Genomic DNA, 24,080 nt, shown 5'->3' on the forward strand with positions numbered 1-24,080 from the left:
AATGTTTGAAAATAGTCCATGCATATAGGGCCTAATTTGGCACTATTTTGGTTGTAGGACGCGACTTCGACGTTCGTGAGGTGCGATAGGCTTCACATCTTTCCTCTACTACCACTCACGGTGGGTGGTGCATTCCAAGGACATCGAAAATCTCTTTATATCTAAGTGTCATATTTTGAGCATATGTGTATTTTTGAGCATCTTGCATAATAGGATTAATTGTGAGCTTTTTATAGCCTAATGTAAATTCAAATGCATGTTCAATGTTTGTAAGAATGTGAGAATGATGATCCCTTTGTATGCATGATTGTGACAAGAACCTAGAAGGGTTAGTAAACGAAAAGCGACACTTTGACATAGATCTAGCAAGTGACATTGACGAGTCTAGAACTCTTAGTAAACAAGTGTGGCATTTGGCATGAGGACAAGAATATAGCACTTAGAGAACAAGTGTGGCATGAGTACAAGAACTTGATAGTGTAAATGACACAAGTGATAGTAAAGAATGCAAAGAAAAGAATGATTGAGATAATATGACAATATGACACTTCAACCTTAGTGTAAGGGTCATTTGAACATGGTTTTCCCACTACAAAAAAATAGGCATATACCAGCAGCCAAAACTGCTTGAAAAGAATAAAAAAACTGCTGGTAAAATTTGCTCCAGCTGTTCTAAAATTGTTGGTAAAAGTGAAGGTGACCGTTACAATATCTTTACTGATATAACCTTTTTCCAGCACTTTTACTAACCATTGGTGAAGATGATCTCTAGCAACAGTTTTTAAACCGTCGTTAAAACTACAAGAAAAACACTGGCGTAAGACGTATATACCGACAGTTTTTGACCGTTGGCAATTTGAAACTAATATGAAAAAAAAATACTAATTTTAAACAAATTACAATAGGGCTTTTCCATTTGATATTAATTGTAAAACCAACAATCTGTAATATCCGAAAAAAAAAGAGCCATATTACTAAATTGCAATAAAATAATACAATCATTCTTGAAACAAAACTATAAGCAATGATCTAGAGCAGAGATAAAATGCAACAAAACAAGTGTTTATATTCTAATAGAAATCAATGCAATAGAAAATTTATTTGAACCCCAAATATTAGAAAGCTAAGAAAAAGAAAAGTGAAAAGCTCGAGCTAAACATTCTTGAAATGCGAACGTCAAATCCTGCTTGTTGCTTAAATCTGTAATAAAAAAAAATTGAAACATAGAAGTTGCATAAGCTCATTCCAACAGAAAATCTATCATAAGTAACATATAGCAAAAATAAAAGTATACATAACAGCCATAAGAACTAAATCTTTTTAGTTCCAATTATTAGTCCGGTCAAATTAAGCAGCTTTATTGTCGTTTAATTAGAAGTTAGTATAAATCTTCTTCTGAAAGTAGCATAAATCTTATATCCTGAAAAACTTCTAAGGAAATATAGACCTTGACTAAACAAGAGTAAATCATAGGTGCATTTACCAATCCTCACAGCACAACAATTACTAACTCGACGAATTCACAACAGAAAATGATAGTGTAGCTTCCATTTTCAGACGGTTCGCATAACCGAAAGTTAACACAATTGGATGAAAAAACAGCTTAGATCAAACAATAAAGTTACAAATTCATACATACACTTCAGCAGCGATGCCTAAAAAAGCATCTGACGTAACATAGATAATAAATAAATAGGAGTTAATATCATTGCAATTGCCATTACAAAAATAATTAGTATTTTTTGGCATTAAAAGATATTTGTGTAAGGTTACAAAGAATTGCCTCAGCCATATAATTAAAGTAAAGAAATCTTCAACTAGAAAGGGGCTTCAAAATCAAATGAAGAACCATGATGCACCCAACTTCTACATCTATCATTCTGTTCAGGAACATTTAATATCACAAAAATATGCGATAAAATATGCTTAAAAGCTTTCTTTAATAATTCCAGCATAGTAAAAGAAGCACACAGGTCAAACAGATAGAATTCCATGCTCCAACATAAGCAAAACTTGAAAACTTTAGCAAACTATTTGCACCACAACACAAGGTGAGAACAAATTTTAGTTTCTCGAACACTTCTGACAAAAACAAACAATTCATAGTTACATAGATTAATTTTGAGCTACACCAATAACTAATTATTAGCAATTACATACGCTCAACGTACAAAGTCACTATATCGGAAAGGTGACTTGATGGATTTTATAGTTTTACTAGGCTAGCTATTAAAGCTAATAAGTGATAAGTCCAGTAGCTAAGATGCAAACTCAGTAATCAGAACTTTTAAGATCTGGAGGGGGAGTGAACGATTTAAGAATCAATACAAAGTTGCTAGAAAGAAAATTGCCTACTACTGTTTTCTCTGTCCATACATTTCAAACGTGTACACAAGATATGGACAAGAAAATACATCTGAAATATGATATAAGAAAGATAAGAAAGCACCAGAGCTCAAATATTGTATGACTTAATGGGATTAACCCAAAGGACAGGTAGAAGAGACCATAAATGGATATACTAACAGTTAAAAAGTAATCAAAATCTTTGCTTCTTGTATATAAATATTAAATATCATACTAAATGTTTTACACATAAGCAAAAACCTACAACGTACATTTCTTCGACAACCTAGGAATGTCAATACCAGACACCTAACTGATTATTAGAAATATGAACGCGTTCACCCAAGCAAATCCAAAAGCTCCTGTGCTCCAATGTAGTTCTCCTAATTGAAATTTGCCATATATCAATTGTCTTGTGTTTGGAACTTGGAAGCAAAAATACCATCAATGTGTCACACGTTTATGTTAATAGATGTATGCTGTAGAAAAGTACTATAGTTATAGAAAGACTATGCGTTTATTGAATTGAAAAAGCCAACTTGCATGTCTTCGGAAAGCAACACAACGAAACTAGGATATCTTTACCAGCAGAATTACCAACTTCTTTGTAATTAATTAAATGCTTTCTTTGCATTGTTTTTGTAAACCATTGTACATGGCATTCTTACTCACCCCTAGTTTTTCCTGGTTTAAAGCATTTCCTAGAGAGAGAATGGTCTGCATAATTCTTTTCAACTTCACAGAGCTTCTGACCTGATGGCATGAGGGGCGCAAAATTAAGTGATAATATTTAAGGGAATGGCGAAAGCACTAATGAATAGAAGATTGGATGTACCTCTTCTGATGCAGAGTTAATGGCATTCAAGCTATTTTTGAGTTCACCAACCTGAGAAATTTATAAATTGACATTGATAGAGCAGGAAAAACAACATGCAGAATACAGTAAAAGAGTGAATAAGATTTTTCTGACCTGAGATCGGAATTGAATCATAAAGGATAAGACTCTCAATTTGGACTCCACCCTTGGTACTTTCATCAACTCTAAGAAGAATTGGTAGAAAAAAAAAATAGAAGGGACATCATAAGCTACTTCATACATTATCACTTTTTCTATATGTTATACATACAAAATTTATATCAGCGCATGAGCACTAGCAGACAACTATAGGCAGGGGTATGATCTGAAAATGTTTTATTGAGAAGATACAATGAAGCTTTGTTTACTTTCCAAACACTAAACCTAGGAACCATTCCCATATTACCATTGGTCTACCCGTAACCGGAGCCTAGAGGCTAACTGAGATCTCAACAGCATGAATAGATACAACTTAGTTGGATATTTTAAGAATCATCGAGTTCAAGAAGGATTATGATCAGAGATCAGGAAAAGTCGAGTTTGGAGTTTTCTGAAGTTTTCAGGAATTATCATGTCGAATGAAATTTCTCTATGGCTAATTATTTGGAACAGCTTTGTGGGATGCTGAAGGCAAAATTGCCAGAGAAGTTAATAGATTCAGTTTTTGTATGAGTGTACAGTCGAACAGGAGATAGAAGTGGAAATATCTGTTCTATCATTAGCAAATCTAGAAGTACTAATTTCGGTGTTTGAAGCCCTAGTTACAAGCACGACTCCAACAAAAGAAGCTTCTCTTTTCTTTTTTTTCTCTTTCTAGTAAATTAAAGGGCCTTTCGCTTTCCAGGAAGCAAATGTGACGTCAAAATCAAAATCCAGGAACCAAGTAATTGTGAGCGTTTGAGCGAGTGTGAGGTAACACACTAGTGCATTTTTTTCTGTGTGCGCGCGGTTGCGCGCCAAAGAACTCTGAAATACACATTGTGGGAAGACATTTAAGATTTGCCAGCTTATCCTTTTCTTGTTTTGTACTATTTTAATTAACCAGCAAAAACAAAGTGGAGTGCATAAGAAAACAGAAACAAACCTGCTCACATTTCCCCAAGTTTTCTTTATCACCATGACACCATCATACCCCTGAAACTTCAACAGAAACCTGTCAAGCTAAGAAAGTCAACAAAGAAAAAGAAATCTATCATTCTGTTGCCATGAATCAAAGAAACGAATATGTGTGTGTGTGTGTGTGTGTGTGTGTGTGTGTGTGTGTTTGTGTGTGTGTGTGTGTGTGTGTGTGTGTGTACATAATTTTAGAGATGAAACAGACCAACTCAATATTCAAAAAGCTATATTAGGTACAACAGAGAATATTTACCTTGAGTAGATCCATTTCCTCCTTTGTTGGACAAAATTTAATAAGATTTTCTACCTGATCGGCATCCAAAATGGAATCATCGAGGGCAAGCAATGAAGTGTGTGTGTGTGTGTGTATAAAAGTATATATATATATGGATTATATTGGATACGGAGAGGGCTGATTTCGTCGCAAATCGGCAGCCAAATCGGGCGAAACAAAATAGTAATGTAGATGTCTCGGTTGTGCTGAACGTCCCGGTGCAGTCCGTTCACAAATCTAATGGACGGATCTCCTGATATCGCGCGAGGATCGACGAGGAGACATAACTAGCAAAGTATAAATTTTGCAAAAATCCCTATATTTTATGTACCGTTTTGCGTAAAATCGAACGTGGGGGTGTGTACACACGTTTTACTCGCACCGTGAGGTACTCAGTCGAAAATACTAATCATTGGTAGGCTTATTTGCAAGTTTACCACCTTGTATATATTAGCTAACTAGGGTTTTCTTGGAGGAAACCCTAACCCTAGCTTCAGCTGACCCCCAGCCGCCCCACCTTCCTCACTCTTGTGAGCAGCGCGCTGCTTGGCCGCCACCGACCGAGCTTCGGCCGGCCAACTGCCAAGACAGCCACCTTTTCCTTCCTCTCCTTCTCCTTCACCACTAACTCCCTCTCCATCTCGGGTCGAGGGTTGTGCAGGGATAACCTCACCCTTGGGCCCCTCTCCTGCGACCTCCCTCACCAGTCACCGACGTCCCCGCGCGCCACTATTGCTGCTCCTAGCAGCCTATAGCCATCCTGGGAAGGCTCGGGCCAAGGAAGGGACATCCTCCTCCCCTCGCGCTGCCGCCACCTAGGGCTACCTTGGTTGCCTCCCTTCGGCCTCCGGCAACCAATCGCCGTCGCCCGAAGCTTCCTGGCCGCCGCCGAGGCCGCTGTGACCAATTGAACCTGAGCCTAGTTCGGGCGGGCTTGGGTTGCTCCAGTGCCGCCACCGCCGGCCAACGCGAGCGGTGACCTTCTCACACCGGTCGTACCCACCTGCCGCTGGCGCGCCCACCGTCGAGCTGCCCCTGGCCGTATCCTAGCTCCCCCTGTCCGGTTAGCCAATTAAGTGCTATTTGTGCACTGTTTCATGTTGCGATCACTGTTCCGGCGATCCGAGGCCACCCCGATGCCTCCGAAAGTGAGTACGATGATCCTTGATTAGTGCTGATCATCGTGCTCATCTCCCTTAGGGTCAGCAAGCCCCTGGTTTGTGGAATAAGCGCGAGTTAGGTTCAGTGTGAGTGGCCGGTGATCTCTGGATTGATTGTCCAAGGTCTGAGGCCTTTGCGGAAATCGAATATATATTTTTGGTGCGTTTTTCAGCGAAATTCTCCGACGGAACGTGATTTCTGTTCGGATTCCTCCCGACGATGTTTGAGTATACTATACTTTGTTGCTGAGCCTAGTTGGCTGGTCACTAACGTTGTTTCGGGGGTTTGGAGACGACGGGTGAACGACGGTGGGTTCCGATGTCGAAAACGACACTTTCGAGAACCCGGATCGAAATGTTTATCTGACGATGATCGTTTCAATGTGAGTCTTCGTGTTTGCTGCCAGGACACCTTTATTATGGTGTTTTGTGGCAGCGGGTGACTCATGGCATGAGTCGGTGAGCCCTGGGACACTTCGTGGGTCCTGGCGGAGTCCCGGTGCGATTTTCGGAACTTCCGGCGAGTTACGATAATAGGTTTTGGGAAATCGATTCCCGTGGGATCATGTGTAGGGTTGTGAGTTTAGTGTTTCTTATTTGTGGGTTAAAGTGGTATCAGAGCCAAGTTACAACCATGGCTCCACTCACGCATTGTTTTGAAAAAATAATAAACTGAACCATTGATTAGGTTGACCTATAGGAAGACCAACGGTATATAGGCACGCGAGTGCAGGGTTTTGGCTTGAGTCCCGATGTGCATTGTCGAGTCGAATTATTCACTTGACGGTGTTTTCTATTGAAGATGGTTCGTGGTAGACCCCATCGTTTGGGTCTTGGAAGTGGACGCGCTGTTACGAAGGCATCTGGCGGCCGGAGTGAGCGTACCCCTACGGGTGGAGGTGGTGGGGGACAGATGGGCCCTGAGCCGCTGGGTGATACTCGTATCCATTAGCTCGAGGCCCAGGTAGCCGAGATGAGGGGTCAGCAGACGACCCTCTCCGGGATGTTCCAGCTGTTCTTACAGCAGCAGACTGCAGCTGTTTTTCCCCCGGCCCCACCTCTAGCGCAAAGCACTTCGGTGACTGCGGACCCTTCGGTGATGTCTGCATCGGTTGCGGCTCCGACCGACACGACAACGACGACGGCCACCACGATGGTTTCTGCTGGGGGTGCTGGTACCCCTGAAGTAGAGGGCGCCTGTATTAGGGCGAAGTTGGAGGAGTTCCGGAAGTTCGACCCACCGAAATTCATATGAAAGAACGATGAGAGTTGGGCGGGCGAGCACTGGGTCGCCCACATAGAGAAGCTGTTTCGTGACCTGCATATCGAGGAACAGGATAAGGTCCCTCTGGCTACCCACTGCTTAGAAGGAGAGGCATACTAGTGGTGGTTCCGCCACTTCTAGAAGAAGCTCGCGGAGACCTATCCACCCTGGAAGGAGTTTCGAGGACTCCTCTACGACCAGTACTTCAAGAACAGCACCAAACAGAGTCTGGAACGCGAACTGGAGCGCCTCAAACAGGGCAACCGCACTGTTGTGGAGTATGACCAAGACTTCGCTTGCATCGTCGAGCGGATTCGATTCGCGGTCCGTGATGAGCATCACAAGGTCCGGCTGTTTGCGAGGGGACTAAGGCCCAACATTCGACTCCTGATTGGGTCCCATGGTGTGATATCTTTTGTTGAGTGTCTGGATCGGGCTCTGATGGTGCAGAGCGATATGGAGGAGGTTCAATTTGACCAGGACACATCGAAGAGGATTGGGGACAAGAAGCGTTCCCACACTAAATCGAGCGGTGTGTCAGGGACTTAGAAAAATTTTTATGCAGCCTGGTCCCTGGCCCAAATCTGTTTAGCGAGTTTGGGTTGAAAACGGGTTGAATCGGATTGTCAAGGAGACCCAAACCTAACCCGCTGTGGAAAACTCAAGGGTTATGAAACTCATGGGAGTTATGGATAACTCTTGAGCTTTTGGCTATTATGAGGGCTCATTATGAGGGCTCATTATGTATGCAATAGTGGATGAGTTATGTGGCTAGTCGGTGAGTTGAAAAGGCTCATTAGGCCTATAAATAGTAGGGTTGGCTAAGGCCAAGACACACAAGAGAGAGTGTGTTTGTATGCTGTTTGTAGGTTGTAATTCTCTTTTTCTAAGTAGTGTAGTATTTAGTTTTTTTTGAGAGAACCTCTGCCTCTTTCTCTTGTTTCTTTTCCTTTGCATACTTAGTCGTAGGACGCAAAGGTCCGGGATTGCAACAGGGAAGTAGGCTTGTCCATCGTCGAGTAGGAAAGGTGGGCGCCGCACGGGCTTTGCGAAAAATACGCTAAGGTCATGACAGGTGGCTCTTTTTCCAGTAAGAGGCCACCCAATCATCCACGTACTCAGCAGTCGGCGAGAAGTGCACCCTCTAGCAGCTAGCGACAGGGTGATTGATCCTGTGTGATCTGCGGGCAGGCATATCAGGTGAATGCTTGCTCGCAGCGGAGGGACCACTACTTCTGTTATGGTTAGCCGGACCACCTTTGAGCCGAATGCCCCAAAGGTGGTGGGGCTACTCAGAGTGCTGCTTCCTCTCCAGCCGCACCGCAACAATACCGTGGAGTCTCGAGTGCTACTGCTTCATCTTGGCGTCCCTCTACCTTACGCCAGAATGAGGGGGCACGCCAGTCATCTGGTGGGCTTGTCTACAACATGTCCCGGCCCGAGGGTGACGCAGGTGGCGACGTTGTTACAGGTATTGTCACCCTCTACACCACTCATGCTAGGGCTCTCTTCGATAATGGAGCATCTCATTCATTCATTTCACATTCATTTGCATGTGATCATGGCTTTTCCTCGAGTCCACTTGCTACGGCGATTCGGATTGAGACGCCCGAGACGGAGCTGGAAGCGAAATGGTGCATTATGTCGTGCCCCGTTGCTTTGGGCGACCGGGCATTTCTGGCAAATATGGTGCTACTCCAAATAAAGGGTTTCGATGTGGTGCTTGGGAGATTGGCTCACCAGGCACCACGCTTCTATCCATTGTGAGTGGAGGACGGTGACATTTGCTGTACCCGATGAAGAGGAGTTTGTCTATCGAGCGTGTAAGAGCTCCTATTTTGCCATGACTATCTCTTCAGGTAGGGCAAAAAGGCTTATGAATGGTGGATGCGTGGCTTACCTAGCTTTGGTGGATGTCATCCGCTGCGCGGCACCAACATTGGAGGAGATTCTAGTAGTCCGGGAGTTTCTGGATGTTTTTCCAGCGGAGCTACCGGGGATGCCTCCGGACTAGAAGATCGAGTTCTTCATCGAGTTTGTCCCCGGCATGACACCGATCTCGAAGGCCCCCGACCGAATGGCCTTCGCTGAGCTGAAGGAGCTAAAAGCTCAGCTTGAGGATCTTCTGGATAAGGGATTCATCAGACCTAGCGTATCTCCCTGGGTGCACCAGTCCTTTTGGTCAAAAAGAAGGACAGTAGTCTGCAGCTATGCATCGACTACCGAGAGCTCAATAAGGTCAAGGTGAAGAACAAGTATCCTTTGTCCCGGATTGATGATCTTTTTGATCAGCTTCAAGGATCGTTGGTGCCTTCTAAGATTGATTTGCAGTCCGGGTATCATCAACTTAAGATCCGGGTTGAGGATGTGCCGAAGACAGCCTTCCGAACTCATTACGGCCATTACGAGTTCACGGTAATGCCGTTCGGGCTTACTAATGCCTTGGTAGCCTTCATGGACATGATGAACAGAGTCTTTCGGTCATACTTGGATCAGTTTGTCGTGGCCTTCATTGATGACATATTGATCTACTCGCGGAGTGATGACGAGCACGAAGATCATCTCCGACGAGTACTCCAGATACTTCGAGAGCACAAATAATATGCTAAACTTAAGGAGTGCGAGTTTTGGCTTCGCGAGGTGTCCTTTCTAGGACACATTGTGACTTCGTCGGGCATTACTGTGGACCCAAAGAAGATAGCCTCGGTGGTCGAGTGGCCTACACTAACCACTGTGACCGAGGTCAGGAGTTTCGTTGGGTTGACAGGTTATTACCGGCGATCTGTCGAAAGCTTTGCCAAAATCATCGCGCCGCTGAATAGGCTGACCAGGAAAGGAGAAATATTTTGGTGGACTACTCAGTGTCAGCAGAGCTTTGATGAGCTGAAGGATAGACTGATCCGCGCACCCATTTTGACTCTGCCACTCCTTGGTGAGAACTTTGTGGTCTATTGCGACGCCTCACGGGTCGGTTTGGGGTGTGTGCTTATGCAGCAGGATCGGGTCATTGCCTACGCTTCACGCCAGTTGAAGTATTACGAGAGGAATTACCCGACTCACGATCTTGAGCTCGCGGTAGTAGTGTTTGCCCTTAAGCTATGGAGGCATTATCTCTATGGGGCACACTGCGAGGTATTCATTGATCACCTGAAACTGAAGTATCTTTTCACCCAGAAGGAGTTAAACCTCAGGCAACAGCGTTTGCTCGAATTCTTGAAGGACTATGACCTCTCTATCTAGTATCATCCGGAGAAGGCGAATATTGTAGCTGATGCCTTGAGCTGGAAGCAGTCATCAGCTGAGTTATCTCTCATGATTACGACGAGGTCAGATCGTTTTGTGGAGGAGTTCCACCATCTCGAGATAGAGGTTGTTCCCACTAGGGCCACGACCCAATTAATGACCCTAGTGGTGCAGCCTACATTGACTGAGCGGATCATGCTCGGACAGCAGAATGACCCGCACTTGCAGAAGGTACGGGCGGATATCGAGCAGGGCATGGACGGGGACTTCTCTATTCACACTAATGGATCTCTTCGTTTCAGAGGCAAGTGGTGCGTGCCTAGTGACTCGGAGCTGAGGAAAGATATCCTATCCGAGACGCATCGATCCCCTTACACGGTTCATCCCGGCGGAACCAAGATGTATCGCGACTTGAAGCAGAATTTTTGGTGGCCTGGGATGAAGTTAGACGTGGCACAACACGTGACCTAGTGCTTGATTTGTCAACAGGTGAAGGCCGAGCACCAGCGACCAGTAGGAAAGCTGCAACCACTTTCGATACCAGTGTGGAAGTGGGACCAGATTACTATAGATTTCGTCACCGGGTTGCCTCGATCGCAGCGGGGCCATGATACTATCTGGGTAATAGTGGATCGGCGGACAAAATTCTCTCACTTCCTACTGATGCACACTACTTGGTCCTGTGATCGACTGGCACAATTGTATATCGACGAGATCGTTCGACTTCATAGAGTGCCGGGGTCGATTATTTCGGATCAGGACATTCCCTGGGGTCTGGCATCCCCGGGGGTCAAGGATTTCAAAAAAAAAAGTAAATAAATAAAATTGGGCACTTTCGCATTGATTCTTAAACTTCAAAGGGACCCCGGGACATGACACAGTCATAATAAGTGTGTTGATCAGACTACGAAACAGCGCGTGAGAATAATATCAAATATAATTCATGAGGTAAAGTCGGCTAGCGGCACCTTGATTGACGAGCAGTAAATCCAAACTATGGTTCACTCACTTCCTAATTCGTAGGACATATGCAAGTAAATTTGGCACATAATGAGAGTGTTAAAACTTTTGAGAATGTAGCATGACATCTGAAGTTGGAGGAGAAGCGCCTTGAGGCTATTAAAACTCCAACTACCAATGTTGCTGAGTCAAACTTTCACAGAATATATGGGTTCAAGTGAAAGAGGACTAGTAGGCCTCAAAATCATAGCGGATCAGTGCCTAAGAATGCGAAGAATAGCAAAAGAAAGAGAAGCAAACGAGGTGGCAAAAAAGACAAGTCGAAGATGACCCGTTTCAATTGTAACTAGCTGGAACACTTCGCTCGCGATTGCATTGAACCACCGAAGAAGGTACCCTTTTATTCTGATTCTTGCTCTTTTGTTTCCTCTAGTATGTTTGTTGCTGAATCTTTTTCTGTGTGGATTGTAGACTTGGAGCAACAGACGACGTTGCGAGGGATCGGATGGGATTCGTCGAGTATCCTCATGTACCTGTTGGGAGCAAAAGAGTATGCATGGGGAATAATTCGAGTGTCGATGTATTAAGCGTTGGCGCGTACAAGTTGATCATGCGAGGTGGTTGCACTTTGTACCTTCATGATGTACTTTAAGGAATCCGGCGGAACTTATTCTTGCTAAGTTTCAATTAGGCTTTTCTTTTAGTTTTAAGAATGACAATATTGAGATTCATCTTGAAACTATTTATTATGGAAGAGATTTTATTTCATATGATTTTCTGATTTTGGACATTAATTATAATAATCATGATAGTAGTTTATTTTTCTTGCTATCTTCTGTTGAGAATGATCATAATATTTCTATTAAATGGCATACTCGTCTTGGTCATATTTGACAGGATAGAATGACTAGATTAGTTAGAGACGGGTCATTGAGTTCGCTTATTAAAGTCGACCTGCCCACTTGTGAACATTGTTTAGCAGTAAAAGCAATCCGAAAATCATTTAATAAAACTTTTAGGGCAGAATTTTCTTTACAGTTGATCCATTCCTATATTTGTAGCCCAATGAGTGTGATGGCAAGACATTGTGCTTTTTATTTCGTCACATTTATAGGTAACCATATGCGTTTCAGTCATGTCTTTCTAATCTCCCATAGGTTTGAAGTATTGGATTGTTTTAGATGTTACATTAATTAGGTTGAGGATCAGCTAGATATGAAAATTAAAACCTCAAGAACTGATCGAGGCCCCGAGTATCTATCTGAACAATTTAAAAAATTGTGTGATGAAAAGGGAATAATCAGACAGCTGACAATTCTTGGCACTCCGCAGCAAAATGGCGTAGCGGAGAGAAGAATCAATCTTTACTTGCCATGGTTAGATCAATGATGATGCAAGCAAATTTGCCTGTCTTTTTTTGGGGAGACGCATTGTTAACTACTGCCTACATTCTTAATCGTGTATCCTCTAATATAGTACTTTCTGTCCCTTATAAATTGTGGACAAGCAGAAAACCAAATTTGGAGCACTTGCATCCTTGGTGTTCGGTAGCTTATGTACATGATACTTCTCATAAGTATAGAAAGTTGGGTCCTAGAGGAAAGAAATGTATCTTTATAAGATACCCCGAACACTCTAAGGGATATGTGTTCATCGGAAAGCAGCCAGATGAAAGTTTCAGTAAAATTGATTCACGAGATATTGAATTTCTCGAGGAGAATTTTTCTTATAAAAGTGAAGTTCGAAATAAAATAAGAGTTCCATGAGATAGATGACTCTAGTTTTGGCACTTCTATTCGTTCAGTTAAAGTAGAGAAGGCAACTCCAATACCTCATGGGAATAGTGGGAGTGAGTACCTTTAGAACGGGGGCCTCAACTTTGTAGGAGCACACGTGTCGGTGTTTTCTGTCGTCGTTTTGAGATTAAAGGGAAAGCTTTCATGGTTGCTACATATGATGATGATGAGCCTAGGTCTTTCCATGAGGCTCACTCATCACCTACTCGTAAGAAATTGTTGGATGCAATGGTGGAGGAAATAGAATCGATGCAATCAAATCATGTCTGGGACTTGGTTGACTTACCGCTAGGGTACAAAACTATTGAGATAAATGGGTTCTCAAGGTTAAGCGCAATGTAGACGATTCAACTGATAAGTATAAGGCTCGCCTGATAGAAAAGGGTTTTACCCAATGAGAAGGCATTGATTACGAGGAAACCTTCTCTTCTGTTGTAAGGTTTACTTCGATCTGCCTAATTTTGGCCGTTGTCATGTATTTGAATTTGAAACTTTACCAAATAGACGTTAAAACTGCATTTCTCAATGAAGAGCTAGATGAGGAGATCTATATAAATCAGCCTGCTTGCTTTGCTGTAGAGGGTGAGAGGTATAAAGTTTGCAAACTCCGACGATCCATCTATGGATTAAAGTAGTCATCCAGACAATGGTACATTCAATTTCATTGAGCCATCACTGAAGATGGTTTACAATGATTGAAGAAGATCATTGTGTGTCTGTCAAACGACCCAAAAGATATTTTCTAATCATTTTCTTATATGTTGCGACATTCTAGTGGCTAGGAATGACAAGGAGATAATTGTCGCCACTCAAACGTGGTTGTCCTCCAATCTTGAGATGAAGGACATGGATGAAGTAAATTATGTGCTCGGAGTCAAGATCTTATGAGATCATTCAAAGAAACTTTTAGGTTTGTCTCAAAAGACTCACTTAAGAATAGTTTTAGAACGATTTCAGATGCACAATTGTAAATCCATTGACACTCCTATTGCTAAAGGTAAGAGTCTTAACCTTAAATAGTGCCCTAAATTTTCTGATGAAAAAAATAAGATAAATTGAATTTCATATGCTAGTGCGGTCGAGAACTTGATGTATGCTATGATGTGTACTCGGCTTGATATATGCTGTGCTGCGGGCCTGGTTACTCGTTTTCAGTTCAATCGGGGCTTGGACCACTAGAAGGTTGTTAAGATTAGCACACATACATATATTTTTTATATTGTTATAGAATGGGTTGATAGTATGTCGTAGGCTGATTAGCTATCTCACATGGGTAATCATTCTTTCCGACGCTATAGAGAGCAAGCGAAAATTGAGTCATTAAAGGAAGCGCGTTGGTTGGCACCAAGATGAGGTCATAAGCATGACTGCATACGAATAGTCCCACATTCGTATGGCTTGTACATTAAGAGTCGGATGTGATCTCACCGTTTGGCGCTTGAGATAGCGAGCAAATGGAAGACTCAAGCTAGACACTCCGAGAGTAACCAAACTAAGATTCGTATGGCATTGACAAAGGCATACGCTCATTGAGATTCTCTATTATAGCATGTATTTCATACTACATGTGTTAAGTGACCAAATGAAGAAAATGAGTGAATGGATCCCTGCTTTCTCATCATGTGAGTTCTTATGGACATCATTTTGAGGCGTTGTCTTATATATGTTAGATGCCCTTAGGGAATTTTGACTATGTCATTAAGTGAAAGAACTGATGTTGCTATTTTGGCATGTTCCCTACAGCTATGAGTGATGCGGCTTTACGAAGCATTGCTGGGAAAGCAATAGTTCTCAACTTGGTGGCATGAGGGCTTAAGAAAGACTAGTTGGATTGCATTGAGATACTTTGTCTTATTGTCGATAGGTTGTGTCGCTTCAGCATAGCGAGATAATTATAAGTATAGTGTCATAATGTGCACAATAGAGGTTAGCATGGCTCTTTGAGGGATTAGAGATGCTGAACCTAATATAATCCAATGCTAAGCCTAATGTAATCCAATGGTCTAGGGCATCATAAGTCTAATATTCTCTTTTGAAGGTTGATGTCTCTATATTGGCCATATGCGGTTTCTAGTATAGAGCTCCCAAAATGCAAGTTGACTTGACGGTCGCACTATTCATTTTCTTGTATGAATGGAATTAATAGTGGTGTAATGTTGAGGAAATGGTTACAATGGCATCAATCTTGTTATGTGCAAGTGGGAGATGTTGGCATTCGGTTAAACCAAATCGAGTGCTCCCATGATCGGGCTCGATCCGACGGTTATTATGTTGTCTAATTGGATTAGGATTAATCTCGCTTTTAAATTAGAAAGCTAATTAAAGATATATTCTAATCATATTAGGATAATAATTATAAACGGATTCGGCCTAATCTCTTACTTATATATTAGAATTTTTGGATCCCTTATATATATACAGGTTATTCTTATAAAATACAAGAAAAATTAGAGAATAAAATACTCATAAACTCGTGAGTAATTTGTGAGCTATCTTGTTAGAGAGAGAAATCACATCCTCCATTAACCTATTGCTCTAGAGGGTCTTGAACGGTGGATTAGAGGTCCTGCTCATTTGTAGTTCAATCTACTGTGGGTTCAGAGCGTTAGAAGACTTTCATAGATGATCCGAGAACACATGAATCAATCTTTACGATCCGGGCTCATCATGTTCTAGTGTGAGTCACTTCCGCAAAAAAGTATGAACGAATACTTTTGCTGCGTTTTACTTAAAAATTTGTACAGTTCATTGAGACATGTTTAGAATAGAATATTATATTTGGTCTTCAAATCTTTTTTCGCAATAAGATAAATCATCTTATAAGTAAAATACTATTTTACTAAATTATGAATAGCTAGATTTTTGAAAAAGTAAAAAAATAAAACTCCTCACTTATAATCATACTAGAAAATTTTCATGTGTCTTCTGACATCCAATCAATATCCTACACTTATTTGGATGTCGAAATATGATAGACAATAATAACTTATTTGGTTTGAAAATTTTTTGTACATGATTGGGCATTAAGAATTTGATTTTTGGTCATTGAAAGATCTTGATATTTATAATTTGGCTAAATTACATAAAACCCTCCTGTCAAAATACGATTTTTCACTTCCCCCCGTCATTTATAAACCTACACTTTGTCCCCTTATAAAATAAAAAATATTCACAGGGGATACCGTGTGAAATATGATAACAAAATGACCATTTTGCTCTTCACCCTTTTCGTCTTCTCCCTTATATTGCTTATCTGTGGCCTCGATTGGCCACGGTTCGCACCTCGATCGGCTGCGGTTCATCTCCATTTTCTTCTCTACCTGCTCCCCTTCTCCTTCTACACCCTCGTCGCCCCTCCATTTTGGTGACAGTAGAGGGGAAATCAAGGTGGGCATGGATGGAGAGGTGGAAAAGGGCAACGAGGGCGAAGGCGAGGCGGCGGAGGAGGGTGAGAGGGTGTTTGTGGGCGCAGACGGAGATGTGGGCGAGAGCGAAGTAGTGAAGGAGGGCGAGGCAGCTAGTCGGTGAGGCGGAGGAGGGCGAAGCACAGTAGAGAGGGTGGAGGGTATTTTTGGCATAAAATAATATTTTATAATGGAACCATAACGGATCACTAACGATAGGGAGTGAAGTGAACATTTTTCATTTTACAAGGAGGCAAAGTGTAGGTTTTAAATGACATGGGGGGAAAGTGAAAAATTGGGTTTTGACTGGAGGGTTTTCTGTAATTTAGCCTTATAATTTTACCATAGCATATTTCACTTATAAAATAATTTATTTTATTATGAAAAAAATAATATGAAGGCTGGATATGATATTACGCTCTTCATCTACCAAATATTACATATTTTTGAGTAAATTAAAGGAATAAATTAACTATCCTCCAATTCAAATCACGAGCCAACAGCTGAAGGATATTATAAAATCGCTTAAATTTATACAAATTATTGAAACTATTTAAAATATATTTTATTTAGTGTGTTGCTACTATAAATGTTGGATATTGAATGAAATGAAATATTTTGACATATGTTATGTTTTTTTTTATGATATCAAAATATTGTTAAGTTTTATTTTTTTTTTTTTGAGAGAGAGAGAGAGATATATAGCATGCTACCCGCTTCATTTATTTCATTTAGAAATAAACTTAGCTGGAAATGTGAATAAACTAGGATTCGAACTTGCGACCTCGGGTACCAACCAAGTCCTTTGTCACTTGCACTATATAATTGGTTTGCTTATTATAGAAAAATATAATATTTTATTTATATTAAGACTATTTGATTGTCAATGATTTATAATTTTCAATTTTTAAACGCGGTCTAAAATAATTATTTTAATAAAATTTTAATACTAATTTTCACATAGAAACGGTTTAAACCGTCTCTATATAATAACATGTTATAGAGACGGTTTGAACAGCCTCTACAGAATAAGAAAAATAATTTTGTAGAGGCGGTTTGAACCGCTTCTATATTATAATAAGATGAATAAAAAATTATTAAATAAAATGAAAAAATTAGTTGAGCTGGTTTGAACCACATTTATAAGACCGCCTATAGAGACAGCGTCTACGCCAGCGGTTTAGAGGCGGTTGTTAAAACTGCCTCTACGGTTTGCGATTTAAATCGCCCCTACGATAATTAAAAATCGTCTCTACGACCGTTTTGTTTTGTACTGAATATTCATATATTCAAATAGATCAATCTTAATCATGCAACTCTATGTACATGAATGGCTTCACTATAAGCCCAAATCATGTGGAATGCAAACAAAAACTGACAACAAAGTTCGCTAAAATCTAATTGGAAGGTGTCTCGATCGCTTCTTGTTGCTTAATGTTCTTCTTGTGGCAGACATCCCTCCAAAAACTCATACAATTGTACATTATCCAAAAAGTAGCGGCTCCAAAATTCTTTTTTTTCGTTTTCATTTTTTGGAAACATACACGTGGGAGTAAAAAAAATCGACCTCGCGGATGCTCTGGGTAACGTGATGGTGGCTGGCATAGAAAATTGTAGAACCCCCGCGGTAGCTTTCGACAACTCAGCCTTACGATTTGCGTGGTTCAACATAAAATCATAGCCACCGTTTGGTTGGGGGTTAAGAGGTGGAATAACCCCTTAACTCCCAATTTATACCCAAATACTACTCTTTTAGGGTGGGGTTAGTAAACCCCACCCCAAACCGGGTTAGTGGGGTTTACTAATTAACCCCACTCCCCCTCCCAACTTTAACCCCGCACGCATCCCGAGCCCTCACCTTTTTCTTCTTTATCAATCATTAACCTCACTCCTCCTTCCAACTTTAACCCCGCACGCATCCCGAGCTCTCACATTTTTCTTCTTTATCAATCATTATCTTCTTATCCCACCTACTCCAACCAAACACTTTTTTTCACTATCCTAGACTAACTCCAACCTCCAACCAAACACAAAAAAATTTTAACACCATTTTAACCCTGAACTTAACCCTATCCCTGGAATAGCTACTTTTTCTTAACCCCGAACCAAACGGGGGCATAAAGTATAATTTTTCGTAGAAAAAAGTTTTGGTGAAATTTGTTTTTTTATATTTTGTAGTTTTTGGTTTGTAGAAAAAAAATAATTTTCAATCAACATTTATTTGGTTGAAAGAAAAAATAAAATTCACATTTATTTGGTCCAGTAGAAAAAAAATGAATGAAAAAAATTTTACACAGTTTGAGTTTTTATTTTTCGTTGGAAAGCTGCGACAAACTAAAACTTCAAATTTTTTTTTTCCAAATCCATAAAACGTCGAGCCAAACAAAAAAAAAAAAAGCATTTTTCATATTGAAAATAATTTGTCTATTCGTTTTACGCCGAACCAAACACCCCTTAGCTCTTGAAACAAGCAATTAAGCTAAAATCAGTATGGGCTCGACCAATTTTAATGTCCCTCAGTTGAGGGGCTCACACAAACACACACTAAATTTGAGACCTCAGCCCAAATTGGACGTGAGCCTGGCCCAGCCTGCATTCTTACCTACCGAAAATTTGAGAACATTTGGCCTGCTTGTTTCTTCTTTTTTTCAACTTTAGTTATCTCTAATGCAGTGTTTAGTGCGCGAAATTTCAGAGTTTTGTATGTGGGGGAAAGTTAAAATTATATTTTGAGACTGGCTTCTCCGGCAGAAAAGTTGTTAGGATGATTTTGACATGATAATTTTCTAATAACGCAAGGCAAACAATATTTCATCCAACAGTATTATGCCTTATCATATATATATATACATATATAGAGTTGAGCTAGAATACTATCGATAGCAAACGGACTCTGTTGCCACCAATTTGTTTTCGATGATGGAGCCTCTAAATCGACGATCGGCACCGTTGAGCATGATCTATACCATTTGAAGTGTTTAGAAATCAAATTTCATACATTTTCGATATTGTTCTCTTATCCATCGAGTGGACACAAAAATGAACGGTTGAAAATGAATATTCTTTAAAAAATAATAATAGGAGTCTTGTAGTCAAAATCAAGAGTATAGATCTTGTTTTAAATAGTTTAAAGAATTTTCTAACAAAAATGCAATTGATTTGGATATCTTTACACCGTTAAACAAGAAAACGTCTCATATCGACCATTAAAATTATACATTTTAAAACTCTTTGATCATTAGGCAAATGATGTCGAAAAGATTTGAAATTTGATTTCTAAATACTTCAAATGGTATAGATCATGTTCAACGGTGCCGATCGTTGATTTAAAGGCTCAATCATTGAAAACAAATGGGTGGCAATGGAGCCCATTTGCTACCGATAGTATTCTAGCCCAACTCTCTCTCTCTCTCTATATATATATATATATAGAGTGAGGCTACTATGCTATCGGAAGCACGGAGCCTTCCGTGCTTCCAGCTCGTTTTCGATGTTGCGACTTTCGAATCGTCGATCGGCTCCGTTAAACTTGATCTAGAGTATTTGAAGTATCTAGAAAATAAATTTTATGATTTTACGATATCATTTGCCTAGTGAACGAAGGGGCTCAAAATCAACGGCTGAAAATAAAAATCTTACAAAATTAATATATACATTAAAATTTTAAACAAAATATGATCTGTTTTATATAATAAAAAATTTTCTATCAAATTCACGGTAATTGATATTTCGATACAATTTTCTATCCGTTAAACTTGCAAACGCCTCACTACGGCCACTAAAATTTGATTTTGAGGCCCCTTCGATACTATCAAATGACTATCACGAAAAATAAAAATTTATTTCTAAGTCTCCAAAATACATCTAGATCAAGTGTAACGAGCCCGAATCGACGATTCGAAAAGTCGAACATCGAAACAAGCTGGAAGCACGGAAACTCCGTACTTCCAATAGCGTAGTAGCATTACTCTATATATATATATATAATATAATAAATAAATAATTATAAATAGTATTTAGAATCAACATATTATCATATTACGATAGTGAAATTTATAAAATAAAAGATTATAAAAAATACCCAATGGAGAAGTACTGTGGGGGAAAAAAACACCAAAGTATTCACTGATCTAGAAACAACTATTAGGCGTGCTGGATTGTATTTTGTTTCTCGCATTGTCACTTTATATTATTGGGTTTTTTTTTTTTTTTACATTAGCCCCCAAATTTTTTTTTATAACAATTACTTTCACAGAAATTTATAATACAAAATTGATTCTATCCCCCCAACCAAGTACACTCAGCGGCTGGCAATAAAGCTTGAACACCAGGAACTATATAACTTATCGTTTTAAACTAAAATGCCTTAATCTAGTGTAATTCTTTACATTCGGTGACCTATTTTCCTCCGTTTCCAAATTGTCTATGGGCATTACCTAATATACTCTAGCAATTTGACTTGCGTGGAACCTACTTCATTCGATGAAATATGCACCTTCCAAGGCCGTGGACACTTCGAAGTTTATAAAAAATGTCAAACTTATAATAGTTTTGAAAAACTATGATCAAGTTAAGCAACGGTGGATATAATAATCTAAAGTGACGGATTTGACTTAGCATGCATTTGGTCTGGCCTAAGCCATAAAGGCTTAATTTTGAATGTACATAACTGAATGTCCAATACTGTAAATTTTTATATATTTCTTGCGTTTCGCAGTGAATTTGTCAGATCTTTATTTTAATATGACAAGGTTTTTTGTTTCCTTTAAAGATAATGAAGTAGATGAGGTTTTCTCCAATTATAATATCCTCTAAATGTTGCATTAATTTTAGCATAGCGATATTGCATAGTTAAATGTACAGTCTGCGCCTTCATGATCTCAAACTCCAACAATAAACGGCTGCCTTTACCATCACTACTACATATATAAACAAATATCTTTTGCCTTGCCTGCAGTTAACTCTACATGTAGCTAGCTTCCATAGGGCGATAAATAAATACCTAAATACTATTGTGCATTATAAGTATCCTATGTGTAGGGTCTTACGTATACATATATCAAAGTGTTACACCCAAAAAAGTCGACACTCACATTTCAACCATCATGTCATTGCGTGATTGTCTCGAAGAGAGCAATCATATCCCCTTAATCAGAGAAATGCATGACTGCAAATCACATGAAATAAACCATCTATAATATTATAACACGCAAAATAAATATCACTACTCTAAAACAAGCAAACTCAGCGCGGTGTTTGGAAGATTGTCCCCCCTCCCGGTTGTGCGGGATACACGTATCATGCAACAAAATTTACTACATTTTCAAACCATTGCACAAAATAAACATGCACACCACGAAAATCTCCTAATCCACAGAAACCATTTCACTTCTTATTCTTGATTCTTTGAATAAATCAAATCAACCAAGACTAATAGGAGAACAACGCACGTGCCCTATCTCTTAATTGTTATCCGAATAGCTTTACAACTAATAATTAAACAAACGATCAGATCAACGTAGTCGAAGTAGACATGCTTGCTTGAGCACTTTGTACGATAAGCGAGTCTTAATTCATATTATGTACAACACAATGCAGTAAAAAAGGCAAAAAGAACCATATCTGTTTCTAACATAAGTTTTAGGATACATTAACACGACAGGAGAGCCACGAAAATAATATGCACCAGTTACCATCAAAATTTGAGTATTTAATCTTTTCTTAAATTCTAAAATTTTATATATCATCTAACATCCAAATTTATGATGCCACAAGATTTAATTTAAGGAATTTATATCCACTAAAATACTTTAGGACACTTGCCGAAAATATATATAGATCTTTTTGACATCAAAATTCAATCATACACGATAAAAATTAATTCTTAACACTTTGAGTCACAAATCAACATGGAATAATCAATTAATGATTCACCAAAAATATTGGTATAAATCACAGAAGACTCACGTAATAACTGAATAATCGACCCCATTTACTAAATAATCACTGATATGGTGATCTTTTTAGAGATAGATAAGCTACTAATCCTCCTTGTTTTTTTTTTTTTTTTGGTTCACTTCATAAACAAAATACAATATTGTTACTATTGATTATAATATACACCTATGACAGGCAACATACCATATAAGATAGCTAAATGCAACTATATAATCAATAGTGTAATATTTTTCATGTTGGCATCTATTATAATTATCTGTTTATTATTTCCACTAATTGCACTATTTACAGTATACTACGCACTTATCAATATAATAATATATTATTCAATACAAATACAATATTTAATTAATCTCATTTAATGGGAAAAATAAAGAATAAAAAAAGAAATGTAGAAAGAAGAACATAAGTCCCTTCCTCTCACAACTTCTCTGCATCTCCCCTTCCTGACCCTCTAACCCGTCAACTCTCGTCGCTGGCTCCCCATTAATAGTGCCACTTATCACTGTCGTCCATCAAATGTTGCCCTATTCTTGACTTCTCGTTGCCTCCCACTTCGATCTCACATATTATCCTAAGCACCTTCCTCGATCTCCCACCCGCCATTGCAGGAGAATTCCTTCGAGATTATTGCCCTCCTTGTGTTCGCGTCCGGAACACGATGCATGGAAGGAGAAACGAGGAGAGGTCGAAAAAAAGATAAAAGTTTGTGATTAGATTTGTAGATATTGTAATTGAATCCTAGTAGATAAGAATAATATTTAATCTATGAGAAATTAAGATTTAAAATTAATTAGAGGATAAACTAACTAGATTAGGATAATATTAAATCTATTAGAGACTAATAAGATAGATTAGAATTAATTGCGTAAAATCCTAAAATATAGCTAAATGGTACATCAGGAGCATTTAATAATATGCACTGGTAAATAATTGGAACTGTAGGTACGCCAGAGCTTGTGTGTGCCGTACCCGAGGAGAGCCCAAAAAGAGAGAGAGAGTTATAAGTGTTGAGCCCCTAGCATGGTCGCTGGATATTGTCTTCTTTGTGAATAAAGAAGACGAGAGAAGGGAGAAAATTAAAGAAATAGGCTCCCAGGTTGTACTACTCTGTCAGAAGAGGAGTAAGTGTAACTCTCTTATTAATAAATCTTATTTACCTTGCAATTTTCTTCTTATGATGTATCATTTTTTCTGAGGAGTACGGTTTATGAAAATCGATTTACAGTTTCCGTTGCGAATCCAACAATCTTACCGATCCACAGCAGTCGTATCCGGAGCGAGTTGCGGATTCAACACGATCGTAAACCGGCGATTACGATTCCCAAAGTGGGGGGGGGAAAATGGAAAGGCGGATAACAAAACGATGTGCATCGCGATAGGCCTCATGGTGAATTGATGTTAGAGATGAGAGAAAAGGAAATAGAAAAGGGCATTTGTAAGAAATCAACATAGTCTGTCCAATTTGCAAAAATAAAAAATCGGCTAATAAATTCTCTAAAACATAAAAAACGGTGAATTTTTTATCGATAAAAAAGCGTGCACCTGTTCTAACATGCTTTGATCCCACTCTTCACCATTAAACATAAAAAGTGCTCTCTGAAAATCAAAACAAATGAAAATAAAAGAAAAAAAAATCAAGCAGTAAAAACAAAAAGCCTTACAATAATGCTACTTCTGAGAAAATAATTTTGTTCACAAAT

The 24,080-nt window shown here is 39.5% G+C and overlaps 1 protein-coding gene across 4 annotated transcripts; it reads right to left on the bottom strand.

Annotated features, from left to right (window-relative positions):
- On the bottom strand, positions 949-4,680 carry LOC109712192 (formin-like protein 7). 4 transcript variants are annotated; one of them, XR_002216791.1, is made up of 6 exons: positions 4,572-4,680; positions 4,287-4,336; positions 3,317-3,387; positions 3,182-3,232; positions 3,019-3,099; positions 949-1,200 (listed from the first exon to the last, which is right to left on the bottom strand). XR_002216791.1 is itself a non-coding variant. In XM_020235623.1 (6 exons), the coding sequence occupies exons 3-6, from the start codon at positions 3,380-3,382 to the stop codon at positions 1,818-1,820; spliced, it is 261 nt and encodes an 86-aa protein (XP_020091212.1). In that variant the 5' UTR covers positions 3,383-3,387; positions 4,287-4,336; positions 4,572-4,680; the 3' UTR covers positions 1,578-1,817. The 4 variants fall into 4 exon arrangements, 2 of the variants coding, with proteins under 2 accessions (XP_020091212.1, XP_020091213.1); XM_020235623.1 differs by lacking the exon at positions 949-1,200 and adding an exon at positions 1,578-1,880; XM_020235624.1 differs by lacking the exon at positions 949-1,200 and adding an exon at positions 1,578-1,880 and having other exon boundaries at positions 4,287-4,363; positions 4,572-4,674.

This window comes from Ananas comosus, linkage group 6 (assembly GCF_001540865.1).
Source record: "Ananas comosus cultivar F153 linkage group 6, ASM154086v1, whole genome shotgun sequence".
Lineage (NCBI taxonomy): Eukaryota > Viridiplantae > Streptophyta > Magnoliopsida > Poales > Bromeliaceae > Ananas > Ananas comosus.